Raw genomic sequence first — 20,171 nt, forward strand, 5'->3', positions numbered from 1 at the left:
GGCCATCTTGGTATCATGTGTAATGCTCTCTTAACACCCTAGCTTACTTTACTTTGTCCTCTTCACCACTGATCGGTCTGTTAGCCACTTGGGCAATTGGTCACGTCTCTGTTATTCACTGTTGGCAAGTACTGTGTAGTATTGGGCATGTACTGGCACCAGAATGTATCTGTACTTGCACCAGTGATGGTCAAATCGGTCTTGAATGAGCTCGCACTCGATGCCGTCGCAACGCTCTCTGGCAGAATGTCCCAAGAGTTCACAACTCTCACTCCAAAAAGTTTACCATGACAATTTTCTGAACTTGTAGCTTTGTCAACCTTGAGCTGTGACCCCCTAATGGGGCAGGCATCTGCCAGCTCCAGGTATGAACACTATAAAATATTATAAAACTAAAAAGGTCTCTTTCAAGTGATTCATTTTTATTATAGCTGTGATTTACCTTTTACATAAGACAGTGAACTAATATATTTATCCATTTATACAGATATTTGAATTTTTCTCGACAAAAGCAAGATGTTGGGAGCTCACCTGGCCCGGTTGGGGGTGACGGCGACACATCATGTGGCTCACCCTCGCCACACAGTGGCTCAGGCCTTGCGTATTATACAAGTGGCACATTCCTCTTCTAGTATAGAATATAAACCCATCAAGTCTGTCCTTGTTGCAAATAGAGGTAAACCATTATTTCAGTTGTGTTTTAAAGGGGATGAAATCAGGTAGACAGAATAATAAAAAGTAAATAAATAAAGGAAATGGCTTATTCTTTTTTATTTATTTAATTTTTTTCTTTGAAGATCAGTTGAAATGATTATTTCATCTATATTAAGAAGCAGTGTGTGTTCTAAATATCACTAGAAACTCCCTCAAAATCATAAATTAGTTTGGTTTATAATTTTCTTATATATTTTGTTATTTATGGCCATATGAATATGAAAAGAATGTAAAATACAGTAATTGGCATTTGCTTGGGTTTAGGAATTTTTGAGAGGTATTTTTAAGTAAATGTTAAACTTTTATTTCTTTTTGGACAACTCCTTTTAAATACTGTACAGTACTCCAATTTTTTGGTGTGGTAGGGCCATCCCCAGATCTTGCCAGGCTTAGTCACCCATGAAGAGAAGTACAAGCTGGTTGAGGGGTTGCAGATTTTATTAGTTCCATCAACCATGGGTATGTTATGGGCTAAAAATTATAAATAATATTTGCATGTATATTTAAATAAAGTTTTAAAGAGTTGATTTGTATATATATATATATATATATATATATATATATATATATATATATATATATATATATATATATATATATATATATATATATATATATATATATATATATATATATATATATATATATATATATATATATATATATATATATATATATATATATATATATATATATATATATATATATATATATATATATATATATATATATATTTATATTTATATATATATTTTTTTTTATAGAGAAGAAAATTCATGCTAGGAAAAATATAATACTGTACCCCTGTATCTTGATCGGCATTAGCTATTGGGCTTTTTAATTCTGATTGTATTGAGTTTTATCATTTTACCTGCCTTATTTTCCCTAATAGACACCCAACTAGAGGTGGCCATGGCAGTGGCAGGCAGCCATTGTTCTTGATATTTGTCTTGGGCTTTTTTGAAACCCTGTACAGTACTGTCCTCGATTCCACTGCTTGATTGGAAAGAAGAATGTTCATAAAGTCATGGTACTGTAGTTATGGGAAGACTTGGGGTACAGCTGATGATAACTTCCTTGTCAGTCCTTTGTTTGTTAGAATACTTGGATAGCATTAGTTTTTTAACCCCTTGTCTACAGTACCCCCTATGAGCTAAAAAGAAAATGGTTAGTGTTAGCCATATAAAATAATAAAAGTGGCGTCTATGTAGTGAAGGGGATAATATTAGCAGTCTTAACACGTCTTAATATAGTAAAATGAACGTAGATAAATTAAAAACACTCGTTTCTTTAATATTTTTAATTAAATACGGTGAGATGTCTTATGTAGTTTTCCTTATTTAATTCAGATCAATGTTGATGAAATGAAACACTGATGTAGTTTACCTCCATAGTAATGTAAAGATTGATTAAATTTGACACTGATTTAGTTTTACTTAATACATCGAGATAAACGATGATAAGATACAGTATGATGTGAATGTGCAAGGTAATCTTGTTGGGAATAATGTATTAGATAAGCTGAAAATATTTATTAAATTTATACACTATGCAGTAAATATCCGTGTTAACATATTAAATCTGAGGTTCTTATACAGGTGAAATTGCTATCAGAGTCTTCAGGGCTTGTACTGAGTTGGGGATTAAATCTGTTGCTGTCTATAGTGAGCAAGATAAAATGCACATGCACAGACAAAAGGCTGATGAATCCTACATTATTGGACAAGGCCTACCACCTGTTGATGCTTACCTGAGCATTCCAGAAATTATTCGGGTGGCTAAGGTGAGTGTTTTTACGGTACTTCTCATGATTTTTCTCTATATAAAGATTTTGTGATATATGTACCCCCTGTAATTTTAATTGAAATATATTCATAATTTGCTAGCAAATATTTATTGTATTACAAACGAAAGTAACTTTTTAAGTAAAGTACTGTACATCCTGTTCATAAAAATATGAAAGTCTTGGAACATCTGACCCTCTCGTGGTAGGATACCATGTCCTGTGCAGACCACTTGTGGTCAACAGGTTGAGGGGAGAATCTACTGTACTGTATCCTTATTGAATTGAATGATTGGTTGGTTATTTTTTCCTATTTTGAACTAAGTTAATAAACTATTTTATAGAATTAATTGAAATATTTTTTACTCTGTTTTGGTAGAATTTAAGAATATTTCAGACCTCTTTTGCTGTTCATTTATGTATATTTATCTTAAATTTCCAGGAGAATGATGTAGATGCCATCCACCCTGGGTATGGTTTTCTTTCTGAACGATCAGATTTTACACAAGCTTGTCTCGATCATAATTTGCGTTTCATTGGGCCATCACCAGAGGTGGTGCAGAAGATGGGCGACAAGGTGGTTGCTCGACAGATGGCTATTAATGCTGGTAAGATATTGAACTATGTATATAATGATCATAAGACTGCCACATTTACATATGTAGAGATTTCTTTATGAACTAGGTAGCTTGTAGCCAAATTGTCTTATTCATCTGTTGTCTTAGTCAGTTTAAGTTTATTCTTCCTGGAACAATCACTTTTCTGATAAAAGAAAACTTTTCAACTCGGCCTTAGTTCATCCTTAATTAAATACAATTATAGCGATTCATTTCATCACTTGGTCACTAGTTGGTCCCATCCTGTCCTAATAGATCATGGCCCCCTTGAATCCCCCACACTCTAAATCAGTGATTCCCAACCTGGGCAGTAGTGCCCCCCCCAGGGGGTATTTGCCACCACTGTGCCATGAAAGGGGGACGGGGGGCGCTGAAATGAGAAAGGTTGGGAACCACTGCCCTAAATTCTTCATATCCTCTTTGGGCCTAATGTCAAAATGCTGTACAAAATTTAGTGGAAACTTTGCATATAGAATTGGACCAAACTATTTTCATTACAGCCCTTGTTCATATAACTAGATGGTCAAGATCTTTTAGAGCACTGAAAGTACTATACTCTGTTTGCTACAGAACTTAACATTGATGGTTTTTTTTTTCAAATTACTGGATTATGTAAGCAAATTGGTCTCATTTGTACAAGGAAATATAAGATTTTCAGTGAATGGGAAGATGTGCATTTTAAATACACACTGCAGGTAAATGATTTATTTATTCTTATGTTTATCAGTATAGATTTTATATACAGTGATATCCCCGTTAGCCAGAACAGTTGGTGCAGAGCCCTTCCGGGAATGAGAGGTTTCCAGGTAACGAACCGAATCTTTCAAAGCTGGAAAAACCCTCATCCCCGGAAGTTTCTGGGTAACGGAAAAATGGTCTCGGAAGTTCCAGAAATTGCCCATTACATCATCTCTCAAAACCGGAAAAATATCCCTCATCCCCAGAATTTTCCGGGTAACGGAAAAATTTTCTTGGAATTTCCAGAAAATGTGCCTCTCTGAAAGTCGTTGCCAAAGCCAGAATTTTCCAGAAAATTTCGGCTTTGGGAAAGATTTTCCGAGAAAATTAAATTCCGGCTGTCGGAGAGTTCCGGGTTTGACGGATTCCGGCTAACTGAGATATTACTGTACACAGTATACATTATACAGTATATAAAAACAATAGATTTTATTGTATGTATTTTACCTTTATACTTTTATTTTATCTATTTGAGTCTCTTTTATAGTTATTATGTACTATGGCATAATCTTTTAAATTTATTATTTCAAGTACCGTACAGTACTGTATTAGTATATCAGTCATCATAATTACATGATTGTGCATATCAGGCAGAAGTCTTATGTGATGCTATACGATCACTCATATATGTTGTTTAATACATCAGGTGTGCAGGTGGTCCCTGGAACCGACCATCCAGTTATAACAGCTGATAAAGCATACGACTTCTGCATCAAATACGGTCTCCCTGTCATGTTAAAAGCAGCGTATGGAGGTGGAGGGCGCGGTATGAGAGTTGTTCGGGAGTTAGCTGTAAGTTCCTGCTTTTGGTAAAAGATATACAGTAGTCTAGGTTAATAACTTCTACATGGGAGAAGGTCTATGTGTGAGAGTGATTATGTTTCATAACTTTATACATAGTATATATATTAGGTAAATTATCATGCAATGGCTATATGTGTGTAATTGTTTTGGGACTTGCCTACAATTTGAAAAGGATGATGTTTGCATCCTAACTTAGAAGGATGTTAGTGGGTAGTAGTAGTGAGGCATATATGGGTTACAGGGGCGGATAAGAGTGACTTAACTTACAGCAGGTGTAAGGAAAACAATACTATACACTAAGAATATTGAGTACCATCCTATGCCACTAAAATCGTGTTGTATCAGGCACTGTATTGGAGACAAGTGGCTAAGTAATGTAATCCTAACACTCCTAATATTTTTTCCTTTTAATCTTCATAGGAAGTAAAAGAAAGTTTTAATCGAGCATCTTCTGAAGCTGAAGCGGCATTTGGAAATGGTGCTATGTTTATTGAGAAATTCATTGAGAAGCCTCGACACATCGAACTTCAAGTCTTGGGAGATAAAGCAGGCAATGTGGTCCACCTCTACGAACGTGATTGCTCAGTACAGCGTAGACATCAAAAGCTGGTGGAGGTCGCCCCTGCCCCTAACCTTGACCAAAGGGTAAGTGAGATATTGATAGATTAATTATCTGTATTTTCATTTTTTGTGCAGTAGTGAATTTGTGACACCAATTTGTTTAAGAGTGAACATTTGGAAGGAAAGAAAGCTAAACAAAGAATAAAAAAAGACTGTGTTAGAGAAATGTATAATATGAATGAAGTACAGTACTTTAAGATGTGCTGAAAATGAGATCTGTGGAGAAAATTTCACCTGACTTACCACACTCTGATCTTTTGGTTTTATCCACTTAATTAGTAAATGGTAGTACAGTAGTTATCAACATATGGTCATGCAGGAATATCTAGTATCTACTTCATTGTTATTTACTTGAAATATTTTTTCATTTTCCTGTGATATTATGGGTGTTAATAGTTGCTCCTGGCTTGGATTTATGTTTCAATATGTAATATTTCTACAGATTCGTGAGGCAATGGCAGCTGATGCAGTAAAACTATGTAAAAGTGTGGGGTACGAGAATGCTGGTACGGTAGAATTTTTACTGGATAACCAAGGGAATTATTATTTCATAGAAGTAAATGCTCGCCTTCAAGTAGAACACACCGTCACAGAGGAGATAACCGGGTGAGTCACAGATGGATTTTGTCTATGGTAATATTAACTTCTAGAAATTTTGCTGCAATTTGGTGTGTTTAAATAGTAAAGTTAGCCTATATCACAGAGAAAGTTTATATAAAGGTGACTTGAAACTTGCTGGCACAGCATAATTAATGTTTTAATTGCTCTAAAATTTAGTTATTTCAGGACTCCTTAATTAATGCTAATTACTAGCATATTAAGTTTTGTAAACCAGATCTTTAACCAGCACATACAGCAATACATTTGTATGAAATTTGAAAGAAATCTATTTTTTCATGTCATGCCAAAAATGGCAACACTTGTAAAATCAGGGAACCAACATTGGTTACCACTCACACATCAGTTGTACAGATAGGAACAGCACTGGGTGAGTAGTTAGGGGAAATACTGATTATAAATCTATTGTCATGCATAGGAATGATTGCTTCGTGCTGACTATTTTACCTTTATATTTCAGGATCGACTTGGTGCAATCTCAGATTCGCATTACAGAAGGTATGACTCTCCCAGAGCTTGGCATGACTCAAGAAAAGATTATTCCACAGGGATGTGCAATTCAGTGCCGCGTTACAACAGAAGATCCTGCAAAAAGTTTCCAGCCAGACACTGGTAGATTAGAGGTAAGGCTTTAATATTGGTAATAAAATGAATTTCAGGTAAAACAGGACAGAATGAATACTTGTATTGTGTAAGAGTTTTGGTTGAAACATGTAACTGACAGCAACAGCAGTAGGAAGCCATTGGGATTTTATTTTTTAATAAAAAAATAAATAAATATTATATGAAGTAACAAAATTACTTCTTGATTAAACATTTTAACAACAGACACAACACTGGACAATGAATGTTGCAACAAAAAACAAACCAACTGCCCAAACTGCTAGTAGTCTGACAAACGGTGGATATAAAAATTAAGAAAAAAAAATCGAATGATTTATTCAAGCATTATTATTTTTTCCTTTCATACACACTGCTACAAAACTAGACTAATCATCTCTTTGTATATTTGTTTTCCAATTTTGATCACTCCTCAACATCCTTGTGGATTCACATCATTCTTGGAGCATTATCCAGCATGACTCGCTAGACTAATGTTTTACTATTATTATATTATTATTATTACAGTATGTACAGTATAATGTTTTCTTGCTTTCTCCAGGTGTTCCGAAGTGGTGAAGGGATGGGTATTCGCCTCGATGGTGCTTCTGCTTATGCTGGAGCAATCATCTCTCCGTACTATGACTCCCTGCTCATGAAAGTGATCTCGAGGGCTTCTGACTTGCATGCATCGGCTGCCAAGATGAATCGTTCTCTGCGTGAATTCAGAATACGTGGTGTTAAGGTGAATAATTACTTTTACTTTTATCCTCTTCACCACTGATCGGCTCGCTAGCCACTTGGGCGATCGGTTACGTCTCTGTTACGCACTGTTGGCAAGTACTGGGCATGCACCGGCTCCTGAATGTATCTGAACCTGCTTCAGTGCTTACCGTATACAGTCTGGTCTTGAAAGAGCTCACTCTTGGTGCCATCACACCACTCTCTGGCAGATTGTTCAATGAGTTCATAACTTGCACTCAGAAAAAGTTACCCCTCACAGTTTTCTGGGCTTGCGGCTTCTTCGGTCTTGAGCTGTGACCCCTTGTGGGGCGAGTGTCCACCAGCTCCAGGTAAGGGCACTCGACTGAGTAGTGCCCTTTGAGATGCTTGTACACCTCAAATTAGATCTCCCCTCGCCTGTCCGTAGTATAAGCTAGGCAATTTCAGGCGCTCTAATCTCTCAGGGTGGCTAAGAGGCCGCAGTGCAAGCACTAGTCTGGTGGGCCCTCCTTTGGACATTTTCAATCAACTGACAGTCCCTAGCATATTTCAGGGAAATACTCCAGATGGGGAAGCAGACTACATCCTGTCTTTTTTTTGTATTATTAGGTCTATAGGATGAAATATAAGTTTTTTTTTTTTAATTGCTGGAGTATAAGCCATTATTATTATTACCGGTACTTTTTTTTCACAAATTTCTTTCTCTTTTGCCAGACCAACATCCCATTCTTGCTCAATGTGTTGGAGAACCAGAAATTCCTCAATGGCACTATCGACACCACCTTCATTGATGAGAACCCTCAGCTCTTCCAGTTTCAGCCATCCCAAAATCGTGCACAAAAGCTCCTTAACTACCTTGGGAATGTTCTGGTTAATGGTCCATTAACTCCCCTGGCTACGGGCCTGAAACCAGCGGAAGTCTATGCTGTAATACCTGAGACGCCTGCTGGTAAGTGATCAGTGTGGGAGGTGGATAGTAAATGAAGAGTAAAACAATTGGCTGTGTCTTTAAATACTAAGAGTTGCTTTAAGGCTTCCTTATACACTCAAAGTAACCATAATTTACCAACACACAGGTCCCTTTACTGCTGAAGTAAACCATTAATCAATACCCTAAACATTAGATGTAAACTAAGTTCTCAGACTTTAGAGTCCCATTATTACTGTCAGAAACTTATAACACTGAAAATAAATAAGTTTTTAACATTGAGCCAGAATTTTGGAACACTATCATTTACTAGTCTTGCTGTGGAAGATGAAGGAGAAAGGATATATATTAATACTTGAAGAGTACTGTAGGTTTATAGCGGTCATTCAGAAGCTGTACAACTACTACTGTATGCTTAATAACACGGTGTTTACACATGAACCAAATGACTAGTAGATACATAACTTAAAGAATTTAACCAAATACTGTATACAAGAGAAGTTTATCATGGATTATATACTGTATAAAGAGCCTCTTGGTAAAGTATCTGCATTTTAATGTAGCTATAATTATATAAAAAATAATATTCAAGTAGGTATCAGTGCGTTGTTGAATAAATTGTGGCTCGCAGCACCATTTACGCGAATGAAATGCATGCCCTTGTACCACTGCACTGACACACAGCACTTACAAGAGAGACAAACTGCATTTTCACCTACTCTGACACAATGCATTCACAGCTGCACTGATTCTCGATAGTCCTGGGTATGGATTGTCAAAAATTACTTTCAAATTTTGTGCCCAAACTGTGGTTAGCTATATAAGTACAGTCCATCTCAATAAAATAATGTCATTGAAATACTAATGCAGTGTTGAATGTTATTTTGGTGCATTAGCTGAAGTCAGTCGCTCTATGTCCTTGCAATATTCAACATCCGAGTCTTTGAGAATCTGGAAGCTGGTGTATAGCATGCTGTTTGGAGTTGCACAGCATTTTGTGATGCCTTAACAACAAACTACATATGTGTTTTATTAGTGAAGTGACTTGTATTAATGACATTTAATCCAAATATCAGTTCAAGGGTTATTGATGCATGTACAGTATACTGCCAAGGCGACCTTTCTGTGACAACGAGATATATGGACCATTTAACTCCGTGATTGAAAAAACTTCTTAAAACAATTTATTTTCTTTGCGTGATGCTCTTCCCCCATAGTTTCAGGTGCAGGAGGTTGGTATAAGTAAACTACTATGTGTAATTGTTATGCATTGTGATAACCTTTTATGTCAATATAAATTTATAACTCCTGTGACCTTTTTAATATAGTTAGGAGAGTACTGTTTATAAATTCACTTATAGATTTTTCTTACGTACCCTGTACTGTACTTTAAAACAAGAGATTAGTATGTAGACCCCCATTTATGTATTAGGAATTAAATATTTCCATCACGTCCAAGGGAGAATGGTCACACCCAAGATTACCTTTAGATCTGCTATTAGGGCATTTATGATTTTGGTAATATATATATTACTTAAGAGTCCAGATGCTGGTAAACATAAAATATAATCTTAAGAGTGACCATTCTGTAAATATGGAGAACATTGCTACTACATCAGAGCAAGTTCTCCACATGCTAGTGAATGTTGACTTATATTAACTGTTTCAATAGCAAACACAGGAGAACACGTAGATGGATTATGGAAAACAGGTATGTTGCCTTTAAGGGATAAAACTTAGGATGGTGACAGTCACAGCTATGAGGAATTTGAAAGGTGTAGAAGGTACTGATGAGAGGAAGGATGTGGCAGACTGCAAGGTAATTAATTGCATGTCATTTAAGGTTATACTTGTACATGGTTCATGAACGATTGATAGACCATCTCGGGAGGTGAGATTTATGGCGTCCTTGGTCATGAAGATAAGAGAACAAACAATTTTATTATGGTGGAGTCCCTTTGAAGCCTCTATCTTCCTGTTAAAGCTAAAAGTGAAGCAAATAGATGTTTTTTTCACATTATCAGTTGTAGGAAAATATTGACTTTGGAACCTTTTACAAGACTGATCACCAAGTCTACAGATAGAGGTCATGGGAAATATATCAACTTAAGAAACAGGGAAGAGAGATCAGAGTCTTATTGATAGATGAGCTCTGGAAAGTTGATACAATACCGTACTGCATATGAAGCATCCATGTATACAATTGATAGGTTCTTTGAATTTTTAGAATTTATTATAGGAAGAATGAAATGATTTTAGCTTACTTTATTTAGGTATCCAGATAAATTTATACCATATTATGAAGATATACTGTAGATACATTATATTTTTTATGTATATAGGTTGTGATAGCTATTCATGTCTGTATCTATTTTTAGTTTGATTGTACTGTACAGTATATACTAATGGTATGGCATTGTCTGTGTGTTAACATTTTAATTTCTGCATCGTAGATTTTGTTCTACACATTCTTGTCAATCTTTATTAAATATTTGCTCATAAGCATACACAGAAAACTTTTTGATTTTTAGGTTAATTTAAAGGTCAAGTTCATTTGGATTGAAAAGAAAGTGTGTTTATACATTTTTGCTGTTTGTGGCCTTCTGGTTCTGACCTCATTTTTATCTTACTTTGTTTGTCACTTCTCATCTTGCTAGCCTTTCAAACATTCACCTCATGAACTCTTACCTCATATACTGTAGTTTGAGATCTATGTGTGTAAACTGAATAGGGAATCAACTGGTAAATCAAAATAGTTGTGCAAGGTAAGTGTACTGAAACATAAAGTAAAAACAAATGCTCATATATGCACATGCACACACCGAACAGGCAAACATGCACATGTGTACAGTACACACATACACTTGCTCTCAAATACAATTAATTTTGGCAATACAATTTTGAATTGTGCATTGCCAACTGGAACCCTGTCTTCATTAGATTCATTTGTATGTGCTCATTGACTTGTTTGTCAACAGTCATATCTCAGGATGCGAATAGACATAATTCAATATTGTGATAAAGTATAATAATGTTGGTGTATTTTTATGTACACTGTAATGTGATTCAATATGGCTGACTGGTACCCATTTCTTCATGAATTCTGTGATGTCAACATTGATGTATTTATATGCTGTTAATTTAGTACCACAGGCAAACCGATGGGGGGAGCCACAGGGAAGATTGCCTCTCCTTCAGCTAATGAATTATTCCAAATAAACCATTTTTAACAATAAGAAAAGAAAAAAATAATAACTAACAAAATAAATAAAATACAGTATTAGCATCATTTATTGAACGGTAAGTTCATCATGAATATCATTGGTCATTTCTAAGGTAAATAAATTCACTTCTTGAATAAGATGTTCATTCAATAGGAGTTAGTATTTTTTTTATACAGTATTAACATACACTTCAGGGTCCAAAGCAAAATTTTTTAGGTATACATGTTGTACAAACACATTTTTATGTTAACCCTCTGACTAAAAGTAAGCCATGATAATTAGGATGTGACAGTTGATAATACTCCCGTCTTTTCTCCCAGCTACCGACCCACCACGGGGCTTAAAAGACATTCTTGTTGCCGAGGGACCAGAAGGTTTTGCAAAGGCTGTAAGGAACCACAAGGGGCTTCTACTGATGGACACAACCTTCAGGGATGCCCATCAGTCCCTCCTTGCCACAAGAGTCCGCACCCACGACCTCCTCAAGGTAAGGCACTTGGATTTTGTCGTAGATAGTGTACTCTATTTAGAAGATTTTTATGATGTACTGTGGGCGATAAATGACTAAGAATACGTAGTTTTTATATTCACTTTTATTCATATCAAGATAAAGACATCAACTTCTTAATACTTTTACCGTAGACCCTTGATAGGTTGTGAGAATGGGACCAGGAATTCCCATGAAATAACAAATTGTAATGTATATAATTCGGTCTACAGTATTTTCATAGGAAAGATTGGGCACGAGATTGCAGCCAAAATAATTACTTTGACACCATTTCTCACTTCAACACAAATTCCATCATTTCAAAACACTTTTTAACAAATTATAACTCGCCTTGAGTCTTAAGTGCTGAGCATGGTGAACCATTTACTGTAATTTAAATTTTTTTTTTTGGGGGGGGGGGACTAAGATTACTAAATAAAGGAGTTTTTACACTAAATATAAACCGGATTATTTAGGGCACCGGAAAATAACGAAAGTGAAGTATCAAATCGCGAAATCGAGGATCTGTTGTACCACATGTTCATTATGATACCTGTACTACTTGCATCCAAATTGATACGTGTTCTTATTTTTTTGTGAATTAAGTTATTGAATAATTTAAACCATTGTGGTGTTCATTGTGTGATTCTCCACTAGTGCTCTTTTGGCCTTTCAGATCTCTCCATTTGTGTCCCATAACTTCAACTCGCTTTATTCGCTGGAAAATTGGGGAGGTGCCACTTTTGACGTAGCTCTTAGGTTCCTCCACGAGTGTCCGTGGGAGCGTTTAGAAGAAATGCGCAAGCTTATCCCCAACATTCCTTTCCAAATGCTTCTCCGGGGAGCCAATGGCGTTGGATACACGAGTTACCCAGATAATGCTGTTTACAAGTAAGTTTTGATTAGATATGTTATTTATGTAAGCCTGATTTTACTGATGTCCAATATTAAAAGTGTATTACGGATTGTCAAATTTATCTTAAACTTTTCCTGTCATTTTCTACACTTCTGTAATCACTCTAACTCATAATTATCACTGTTTTGGGGATGTTTCTGTGCCTTTTGATCCACTCTGCACTGCTTGAAAGTTGGTGAGAGATAGAGATACCGTAATAGATGTTTTATCTGTGCTGTATTGTTTTTTATCACAAGAAAAAAAATAATCAGACCTTGTAATGCTGTAGTGTTTTATGTTAAGAATTTGGGTAACATTTTGTTTAGAGAACCTTAATTTTGGTGTAAGGCAGATCCTTCCTTAATAGAATGTAGATACCATGAATTGGTGTGTTCCAGCTGTGCCCTGTAATGAAGTTAAAGTAGGTTTGTTTGTACAGAAAGTAGTTGAAGTTATCTTTATTATTTATTTATATTTTTACTTATCATTTTATAATTTTGTCACTGATCAAATTTTCAGGTTTTGTGAGCTGTCGGTAAAGGCAGGAATGGATGTCTTCAGAGTCTTCGATTCCCTTAACTACCTACCAAACCTTATTCTTGGGATAGATGCTGTTGGCAATGCAGGTAAATTTGTCAAGTTGGAAGTACAGTAAATGCTTACTACTGTATTTCAGAATATATTATTTATTTATTGTTTTATAGAAAATTTTTGAATACTCGCTTGGGTACTATTGATAAGGAGAAAGATGTAGGCATTGTGATAGATCATTCATTGAAGGTAGTACAACAACGGGGGAGAGGGGGGGGGGCAGCAGCAGCAGGCAGCACCGAGAAAAATAAACTGAGATTTGAAAATTATAAAGCCTTCACTGATTGATCTATCATCATGCCTATATTTTATTTACTTATTAACAGTATCCAGGAAAGTGTTATTAAGAAAGGAGTTCTGATTAAAGTTATTGCATCCTGCAGTACGTGCAGAGTCAGTCTTGTCCTTATACTGTATATACTACACTGGTGGTTTATCTCTATTAATTTCTCCCTCTCTTGGATGTAATATAATTAGTTGTTAATAAATGCTAGACAATATAAACGGCACTGGTATAATTTTCCGTTGTATTGTCAGTTAAATTCTTTATTATTTTTGTAAACAGGTGGAGTTATTGAAGCAGCCATATCTTATTCTGGAGATATAACTGACCCCAGTAGGAAGAAATACACCTTGGAATATTATATGAATCTGGCTGATGAACTAGTTAAAGCAGGGACCCATGTCCTCTGTATTAAGGTATGAATTTAATGAATCACTTGAGATGATTTGACATCGAAGAATCAAAATACACATAGTGACACTAGTATGTTCTGTATTTTTTCCCCAGTATAATCTTGAATTGATTAAGGGATTTTTTTTTTTTTAATATACAATCTTGTGGAATGTATTGTGGTATTGTCTGTATGTTTAATATTTAGTTTCTGTTAATATTCCTTAGAAATTGGGGAGAATTTTACGATAGTGTGATGCAGAAATATAGAAAGTTCACATGTAGCTTTTTATAATTTTAATTTTTAGGACATGGCTGGACTGTTGAAACCTCAGGCTGCCAAGGTACTCATCTCTGCCTTACGAGAACGATACCCTGATTTGCCCATCCACGTCCACACCCACGACACGTCGGGTGCCGGTAAGGCCAGCATAGAAGCTTGGTCAAATTCACTATTCTAATTATTGCATAAAAAGAGGTTAGTTGGAATAAGACAGAACATCATAAGCAAGCATGATTTATGTGTCTCTTACTTCGTGAATTTTAAAATAATTTATCTTTTAATTAGGTGTGGCATCTATGTTGGAGTGTGCCTATGCTGGTGCTGATGCTGTTGATGTGGCTGTTGATTCCATGTCTGGGATGACTTCCCAGCCCTCCATGGGTGCTGTTGTTGCCAGTTTGATGGGGCATGAGCTGGACACTGGCATGGATTTGGATAAAATCAGCAAATATTCTGCTTTCTGGGAACAGACCCGCACACTCTATGCACCATTTGAGTGTGCAGTGACTATGAAATCAGGCAATGCAGATGTTTATCAGAATGAAATCCCCGGTGGGCAGTATACCAATCTTCAGTTCCAGGTAAAGAAACAAGGAAAATTTAAAGGTGGCCAGTCCTTCTGGGCTCCAATCTGACTGGAAAACACACACACCATTACCGATTTTTTCTTGTATAACCGTTTGCAATAATCAGCAGTAGGACTTGTTTAAAGTTGATATTATGTGCTTGTGCTTCCAATGTGTTTTAAGAAATTTGTGTAATATATTTATTATTCCAAATCAACGTTATTGGGAAATTCACTAGTAGAGTATTTTAATTAGTTGAGAATCGAAGTGAACTATCTCTGAATTAAACACCGTCATCTTATGGTGTTCGTGTATTATTTGATTAATACATATTCATTATTATTTGTACAGGCATTCTCCTTAGGGCTGGGAGATCAGTTTGAGGCAGTGAAGAAGGCATACAGAGAAGCAAATCTTCTCCTAGGTGATTTAATTAAGGTGAGATTACCGTTGATTCACAGGCTTTGAGACAGCTTGAAAATGTCTAGGATGGCCCCGATTGATTGATCGGTAAATTAAACATGTCTGTACGTCCTTGGTCACGAATGCATGATGTGACTTAAAATATCATTTGAATCAAAGTAAAACAAATCAAAAACTCTGTCCTACAGTATTTTATTCTAATCAGCATGTATAATGAACAGGTAACTCCATCATCAAAAGTGGTGGGCGATCTGGCTCAGTTCATGGTGCAGAACAAGCTCTCCGCTGCTGACGTTGAGAATGGAGCAGAGAATCTTAGCCTCCCAAAGTCTGTGATTGAGTTTATCCAAGGATACTTAGGTGAACCTTATGGGGGATTCCCAGAACCATTACGCACTAGGGTAAGTACATTTTCCATCCCCTGCCACTTGTTTAAGAAAGGAAATTTGATATGGGTAAGAGTTGCATCAACTTCACTCCAAATAAATGCCATTATATAATTTGTATAAAGATATGCATCAGACATTAGGGCTTGTATGAGTATTGTGCAAGTTTTTTAATCTCAAAACTGTACCTGTGATGTACTTAGTCTAGATACTAGTTACAGAAAGCTGTCTTGACTATTTTATTTTACCAGCAATGAACAGGATGATCATTAAGCCTAGTGATGAACATCGGCAAAGACCTTGATCCCCCTCCATATTTTTCTCCTCGGATTTGCACGATTCACGTGGGTTGACCTGGACGTTCCAAAAAAAAAAAAAGCCGGAAACTGGCAAAAGCCGAAAAACCACACTCCTGATCAACCTATATGACACATGATAAATATGTGGAATAATCCACTTAAATAAAGTCACTTAATTATAAGAACAATTAATCTCTGACAATACTCATTGCAAAAATAGTAGGTATAACCTGTAATATTTGGTTATTTGATCACTCACATGAAATATGAATGGGACACAAACAATTCAGTTATTGGAGTGGACTGTTACCAGAATTTGTTCCTTAAAGTTTGATTATTTACTTATTATATAGTACTGTACATCATTATTTTATGGTAAGGTTGCTGTTAAAATAACAGTATTTTGAAGTTCAACCGAATTCACATAGAATTCAGGTTTATTTGTAAAATTCTTCGGCTTTTCCAGATTTCCCAGACCAGTAGATACCCTGATATATATATATATATATAACATAATTTACGTATGTTAATACTGTACTACAGATGCTAAAGGGACTGCCAATTGTCAAGGGGCGCCCGGGAGCTACAATGACTCCCATGAACTTCGCTGACATCAAGTCTGATCTTGTGGAGGGACATGGATCTCGGATAACAGATTACGATGTTCTTAGTTACGCTATGTATCCTAAGGTAGGCATGAAATTATTGTAGTTTAATTCTATATTAAATAAAAAAGTTCTAAAACATCTTAAATATACTGAAGTTGCTTTAGAATTTTCAGATGTTGGCTCAGAATTTTAGATTTGATATAATTCTGGTATCCACATGTACTCACTCATTTTGGTTACGGTACTTCAGCTCATGCTGCACTGAACTGTACTGTACTGTACTGTACAGTACAGATCTTCCTAACTATTTGAAGTCTTCGTCATGATGTTTAGTAAATAGTCATAATGATCTTTGGGAAATGGATATAACTTTTTTTTTCTTATTAAAATCAAGAAAAATTTTCCTCAGTATTTTAGTTTCTTTGCCTGCTGTCTTTAATAGTTTTTACTTAAAAGTACTCATTACATTTACTGGTATTTATCGTGATGTGGAGATTCATTTGTTGAATATTTTCAACTTTGTTTACGAATGTTATGGTCTTTGCTCTGATCTCTGTTCAACCAGGGAGTTTTGTTTTTTTGGGCAAACTTATCCTTCAACATTATTTGTTTTATTTTATCAGATTTTTCTTATTTTTCCTCTTCTTCCTCTGACAATTTAAAGTTTACTACAATTTTTCTCCACAGGTAACTGAGGACTACCTCTTCTTCCGCAACAAGTATGGCCCCGTGGATAAGTTGGACACTCGCATCTTCCTCACTGGCCCTAAGGTACTGTGTAGCATTATGGTGTCTTTCAGATCAAACCTTACTCTAGTCTTTGGTCAATCTGAATTAATGGGTGTGAGACTCCAATTGACAATGCTCTGAACTTACAACCCAAATAATACATGGTTGAATTCCATGATCAGGGCAGGGTTGATGGTGCCTCATTTGTAATGGGATGCACTGAGCCTGATTTTTGCTACACACATAAATCTTTGCTGATATTTTTCACTTTGTCAGCTTTCTAGCCGGTCAATTGGTTGGCCTGATCATGGCGTAAGCTATCCCTTATTAATACTTGTACCTGTACTGTGTTTACACCTAAACAAATTGTAATACATTGCATGGAATGTTTCTCTTACTTTTGCTTGATGATCAGGTGCAGTATATGGATTACTTTGTACGTAGTATTACCAGATATTTTGAAGACTGTTCACAATCAGGTGTTTAGAGCACTTTATGTTCATTTACTTATTAAGGACACTTCATGTTCAATCAGTTGCTTAGAGCACTTAATGTTAAAGCAGTTATTTAGAGCATTTGATGTTCAGTCAGGTACTGGGAACACTGATTACATCATGTATTGGAAATTATTTTTATTCATCTTTAAATGAAATTTGAAAGGATTTTTTTTCTTTGTTCATATCAAACTTCTTTTAAATTGTAACCTTTTTTGGGAGAGTCTATTTTTGCATCCCTAACCTAAAGTTTTGGGAAAACAAAAAACTTGACCTTGTGAATTAATTCAATATAATGTTGAAAGACATAGAAACAACCCTTGGTCAGCTGCTGCAGTCCTTTTATGTTTTCTTCATGGAAGATGTTTGTATTCTAGGTTGGCGAGGAGTTTGAAGTACAGATTGAAAAGGGAAAAACACTACATATCAAGACTCTGGCCATGGCTGAAGATCTCAATGCTAACGGGGAAAGGGAGGTGTTCTTTGAGCTGAACGGCCAGCTTAGATCTGTAATGGTCCGTGACCAAGAAGCGGTGAAGGTAAGAAATACAGAGGGTAGAGAGTAACTGCAAATTGGCACAAGTAAATTAAAAAGTTTCAATAACTTTGCTTGAAATTTGAGAGTTGTTTCCCATACAGCCAAAATATGCAGATCCTCCTATTTCAATATAAAGATATACTGTACATTGAAATTATGTGTAAAATAGCACATTTGGGTACTGGCAAAATTTTGATACTCTCCCTTTGGATGCTTGCAGTCAATTGACTTCTGACTGTTTGTCATATCTCAAAGACTAAACAGAGGTTGCAATACTTTTTTTTAAAGCTTTTTTAGATATAGCTCATCAGAAATGTGGAATGGACCCTTGTATTAGTCGTACTAGTTTGTTGGCAAGATTCACCTTGTTACAATGATTTGAGAACTTTAGTTTGTTGTCAGCATAAACATACATACAGTATGTACTCATATGAGAGTGTATACTGATAAATGATTGTGTTGGTGATTATGACAATATATGAGTATGTGAGAGTGAAAAGGAGTGAGTGAGTCAGTCAGTGTGAGAGTGAGCAAGTGGGAACTGAGTAAGTGAATGGAGTGAGAGTGTGAATCAACGTATTTGAGTGAATGAATATGAAGGAGTAATTGAATGAGTGTGAGAGTGAGTGATTTAATTTATTTGTTGTTGTGTGCATGCATTATATTATACAGTATATATTGTGTAACAGTTTTATTTTATTTTTAAATTTGGCGGCTTAGAATGCATCAGCGATTATTGCACAATCATATTAAGATAAGAGATACTGCATATTTTTATTACCATTCCCATTGTAATGTTAATTTTCATTTACCAGGAGATGCACGTCCACCCAAAAGTTTCTCCTGGTGTAAAGGGTCAGGTAGGAGCCCCAATGCCTGGCACAGTGGTCGACATCCGTGTGAAAGTGGGTGATAAAGTGAAGAAGGGATCTCCATTAGTAGTCCTCTCTGCCATGAAGATGGAGATGATTGTCCAGTGTCCTTGTGATGGAGTTGTTAACACCTTGGATATAACCAAAGACATGAAGCTGCAGGGAGACGATTTGGTGCTCACAATTGATCCCCAGTGAAGACTTCTTTAAGTACAGTTCTATATACTGTTGGTAAATAGTTTATCTGAAGTGAGGGATTCGATTCTATGGTTTTATGTGATGTTGAAAATGGCTTATCCAAAGTGAAGGGATCTATAAATGCAGTTCTATTTGCTGCAGGAAGTAGAGTAAGTAACTTGTACCCTAAGTGTGTACTGTGTGTGTGTGTGTGCGCTTTAGGGTCATGATCTATGGAGACCACATTCAAGTATGTTCATGGGTGATTGTGTTTTATTCCTTTTAGTACAAGTTTAAATTAAATTACGAGGTAGTGTTGGGTTGTGTGATAATAATATAAAATAGACATGCGAGATGTCTTGCATATGAAATTCAAGGTTTGTTTGTGACATGAAATTGTTCCCATCTTTACGATTGTTCAAATAATTGGCTGTCCAAATATACTTGGCAATACAATATACTATGAAAACTATTCTTCTTGGTGTTAATAAAGTTATAGGTACAGTATATATAATTGTACAGATAAGTCCATTACTGTACTGTACTGTATTTCTTGCTTATATTTTACAGTCTTCTGTTGTCTCTGGTGCATATTTATCCTGCGTCTTTGTGTGAACACTTTGGGTTTGGTTGTAGAGGCTCGGCAGTTCAATACACACTACAGGTACGACGTATACCATAATGGTCATCCCAGGACTTGCTAAAAATTTTAGATTTCATATGATACTTTGAAGGTTGGCTTTATGGTTTTGGGATGTAACAATTGTCTGATGATACAGA

The 20,171-nt window shown here is 35.8% G+C and overlaps 1 protein-coding gene across 6 annotated transcripts in view; it reads left to right on the forward strand.

The window, feature by feature from the left end:
- Window positions 1-19,863, forward strand: part of LOC121876062 (pyruvate carboxylase, mitochondrial-like) — a 44,032-nt gene extending 24,169 nt beyond the window's left edge. For 5 of the 6 annotated variants that reach the window (XM_042380957.1, XM_042380956.1, XM_042380958.1 and 2 more), the window contains exons 3-24: window positions 488-676; window positions 2,313-2,497; window positions 2,940-3,105; window positions 4,499-4,644; window positions 5,077-5,301; window positions 5,720-5,883; window positions 6,356-6,518; window positions 7,058-7,240; window positions 7,933-8,167; window positions 9,819-9,857; window positions 11,691-11,857; window positions 12,534-12,748; window positions 13,272-13,378; window positions 13,909-14,042; window positions 14,325-14,436; window positions 14,585-14,880; window positions 15,217-15,303; window positions 15,510-15,689; window positions 16,517-16,663; window positions 17,269-17,352; window positions 18,182-18,343; window positions 19,158-19,863. In XM_042380957.1, coding sequence (XP_042236891.1) covers window positions 517-676; window positions 2,313-2,497; window positions 2,940-3,105; window positions 4,499-4,644; window positions 5,077-5,301; window positions 5,720-5,883; window positions 6,356-6,518; window positions 7,058-7,240; window positions 7,933-8,167; window positions 9,819-9,857; window positions 11,691-11,857; window positions 12,534-12,748; window positions 13,272-13,378; window positions 13,909-14,042; window positions 14,325-14,436; window positions 14,585-14,880; window positions 15,217-15,303; window positions 15,510-15,689; window positions 16,517-16,663; window positions 17,269-17,352; window positions 18,182-18,343; window positions 19,158-19,412 — 3,612 coding nt within the window. In that variant the 5' untranslated portion in view covers window positions 488-516 and the 3' untranslated portion in view covers window positions 19,413-19,863. The remainder of the gene's footprint in view (window positions 1-487; window positions 677-2,312; window positions 2,498-2,939; window positions 3,106-4,498; window positions 4,645-5,076; window positions 5,302-5,719; window positions 5,884-6,355; window positions 6,519-7,057; window positions 7,241-7,932; window positions 8,168-9,818; window positions 9,858-11,690; window positions 11,858-12,533; window positions 12,749-13,271; window positions 13,379-13,908; window positions 14,043-14,324; window positions 14,437-14,584; window positions 14,881-15,216; window positions 15,304-15,509; window positions 15,690-16,516; window positions 16,664-17,268; window positions 17,353-18,181; window positions 18,344-19,157) is intronic. The other variant, XM_042380960.1, reaches the window with a different exon arrangement.
- Window positions 19,864-20,171: the final 308 nt, after the last annotated feature.

This window comes from Homarus americanus, unplaced genomic scaffold (assembly GCF_018991925.1).
Source record: "Homarus americanus isolate GMGI-L3 unplaced genomic scaffold, GMGI_Hamer_2.0 scaffold34921, whole genome shotgun sequence".
In the NCBI taxonomy this organism is placed as follows: Eukaryota; Metazoa; Arthropoda; class Malacostraca; order Decapoda; family Nephropidae; genus Homarus; species Homarus americanus.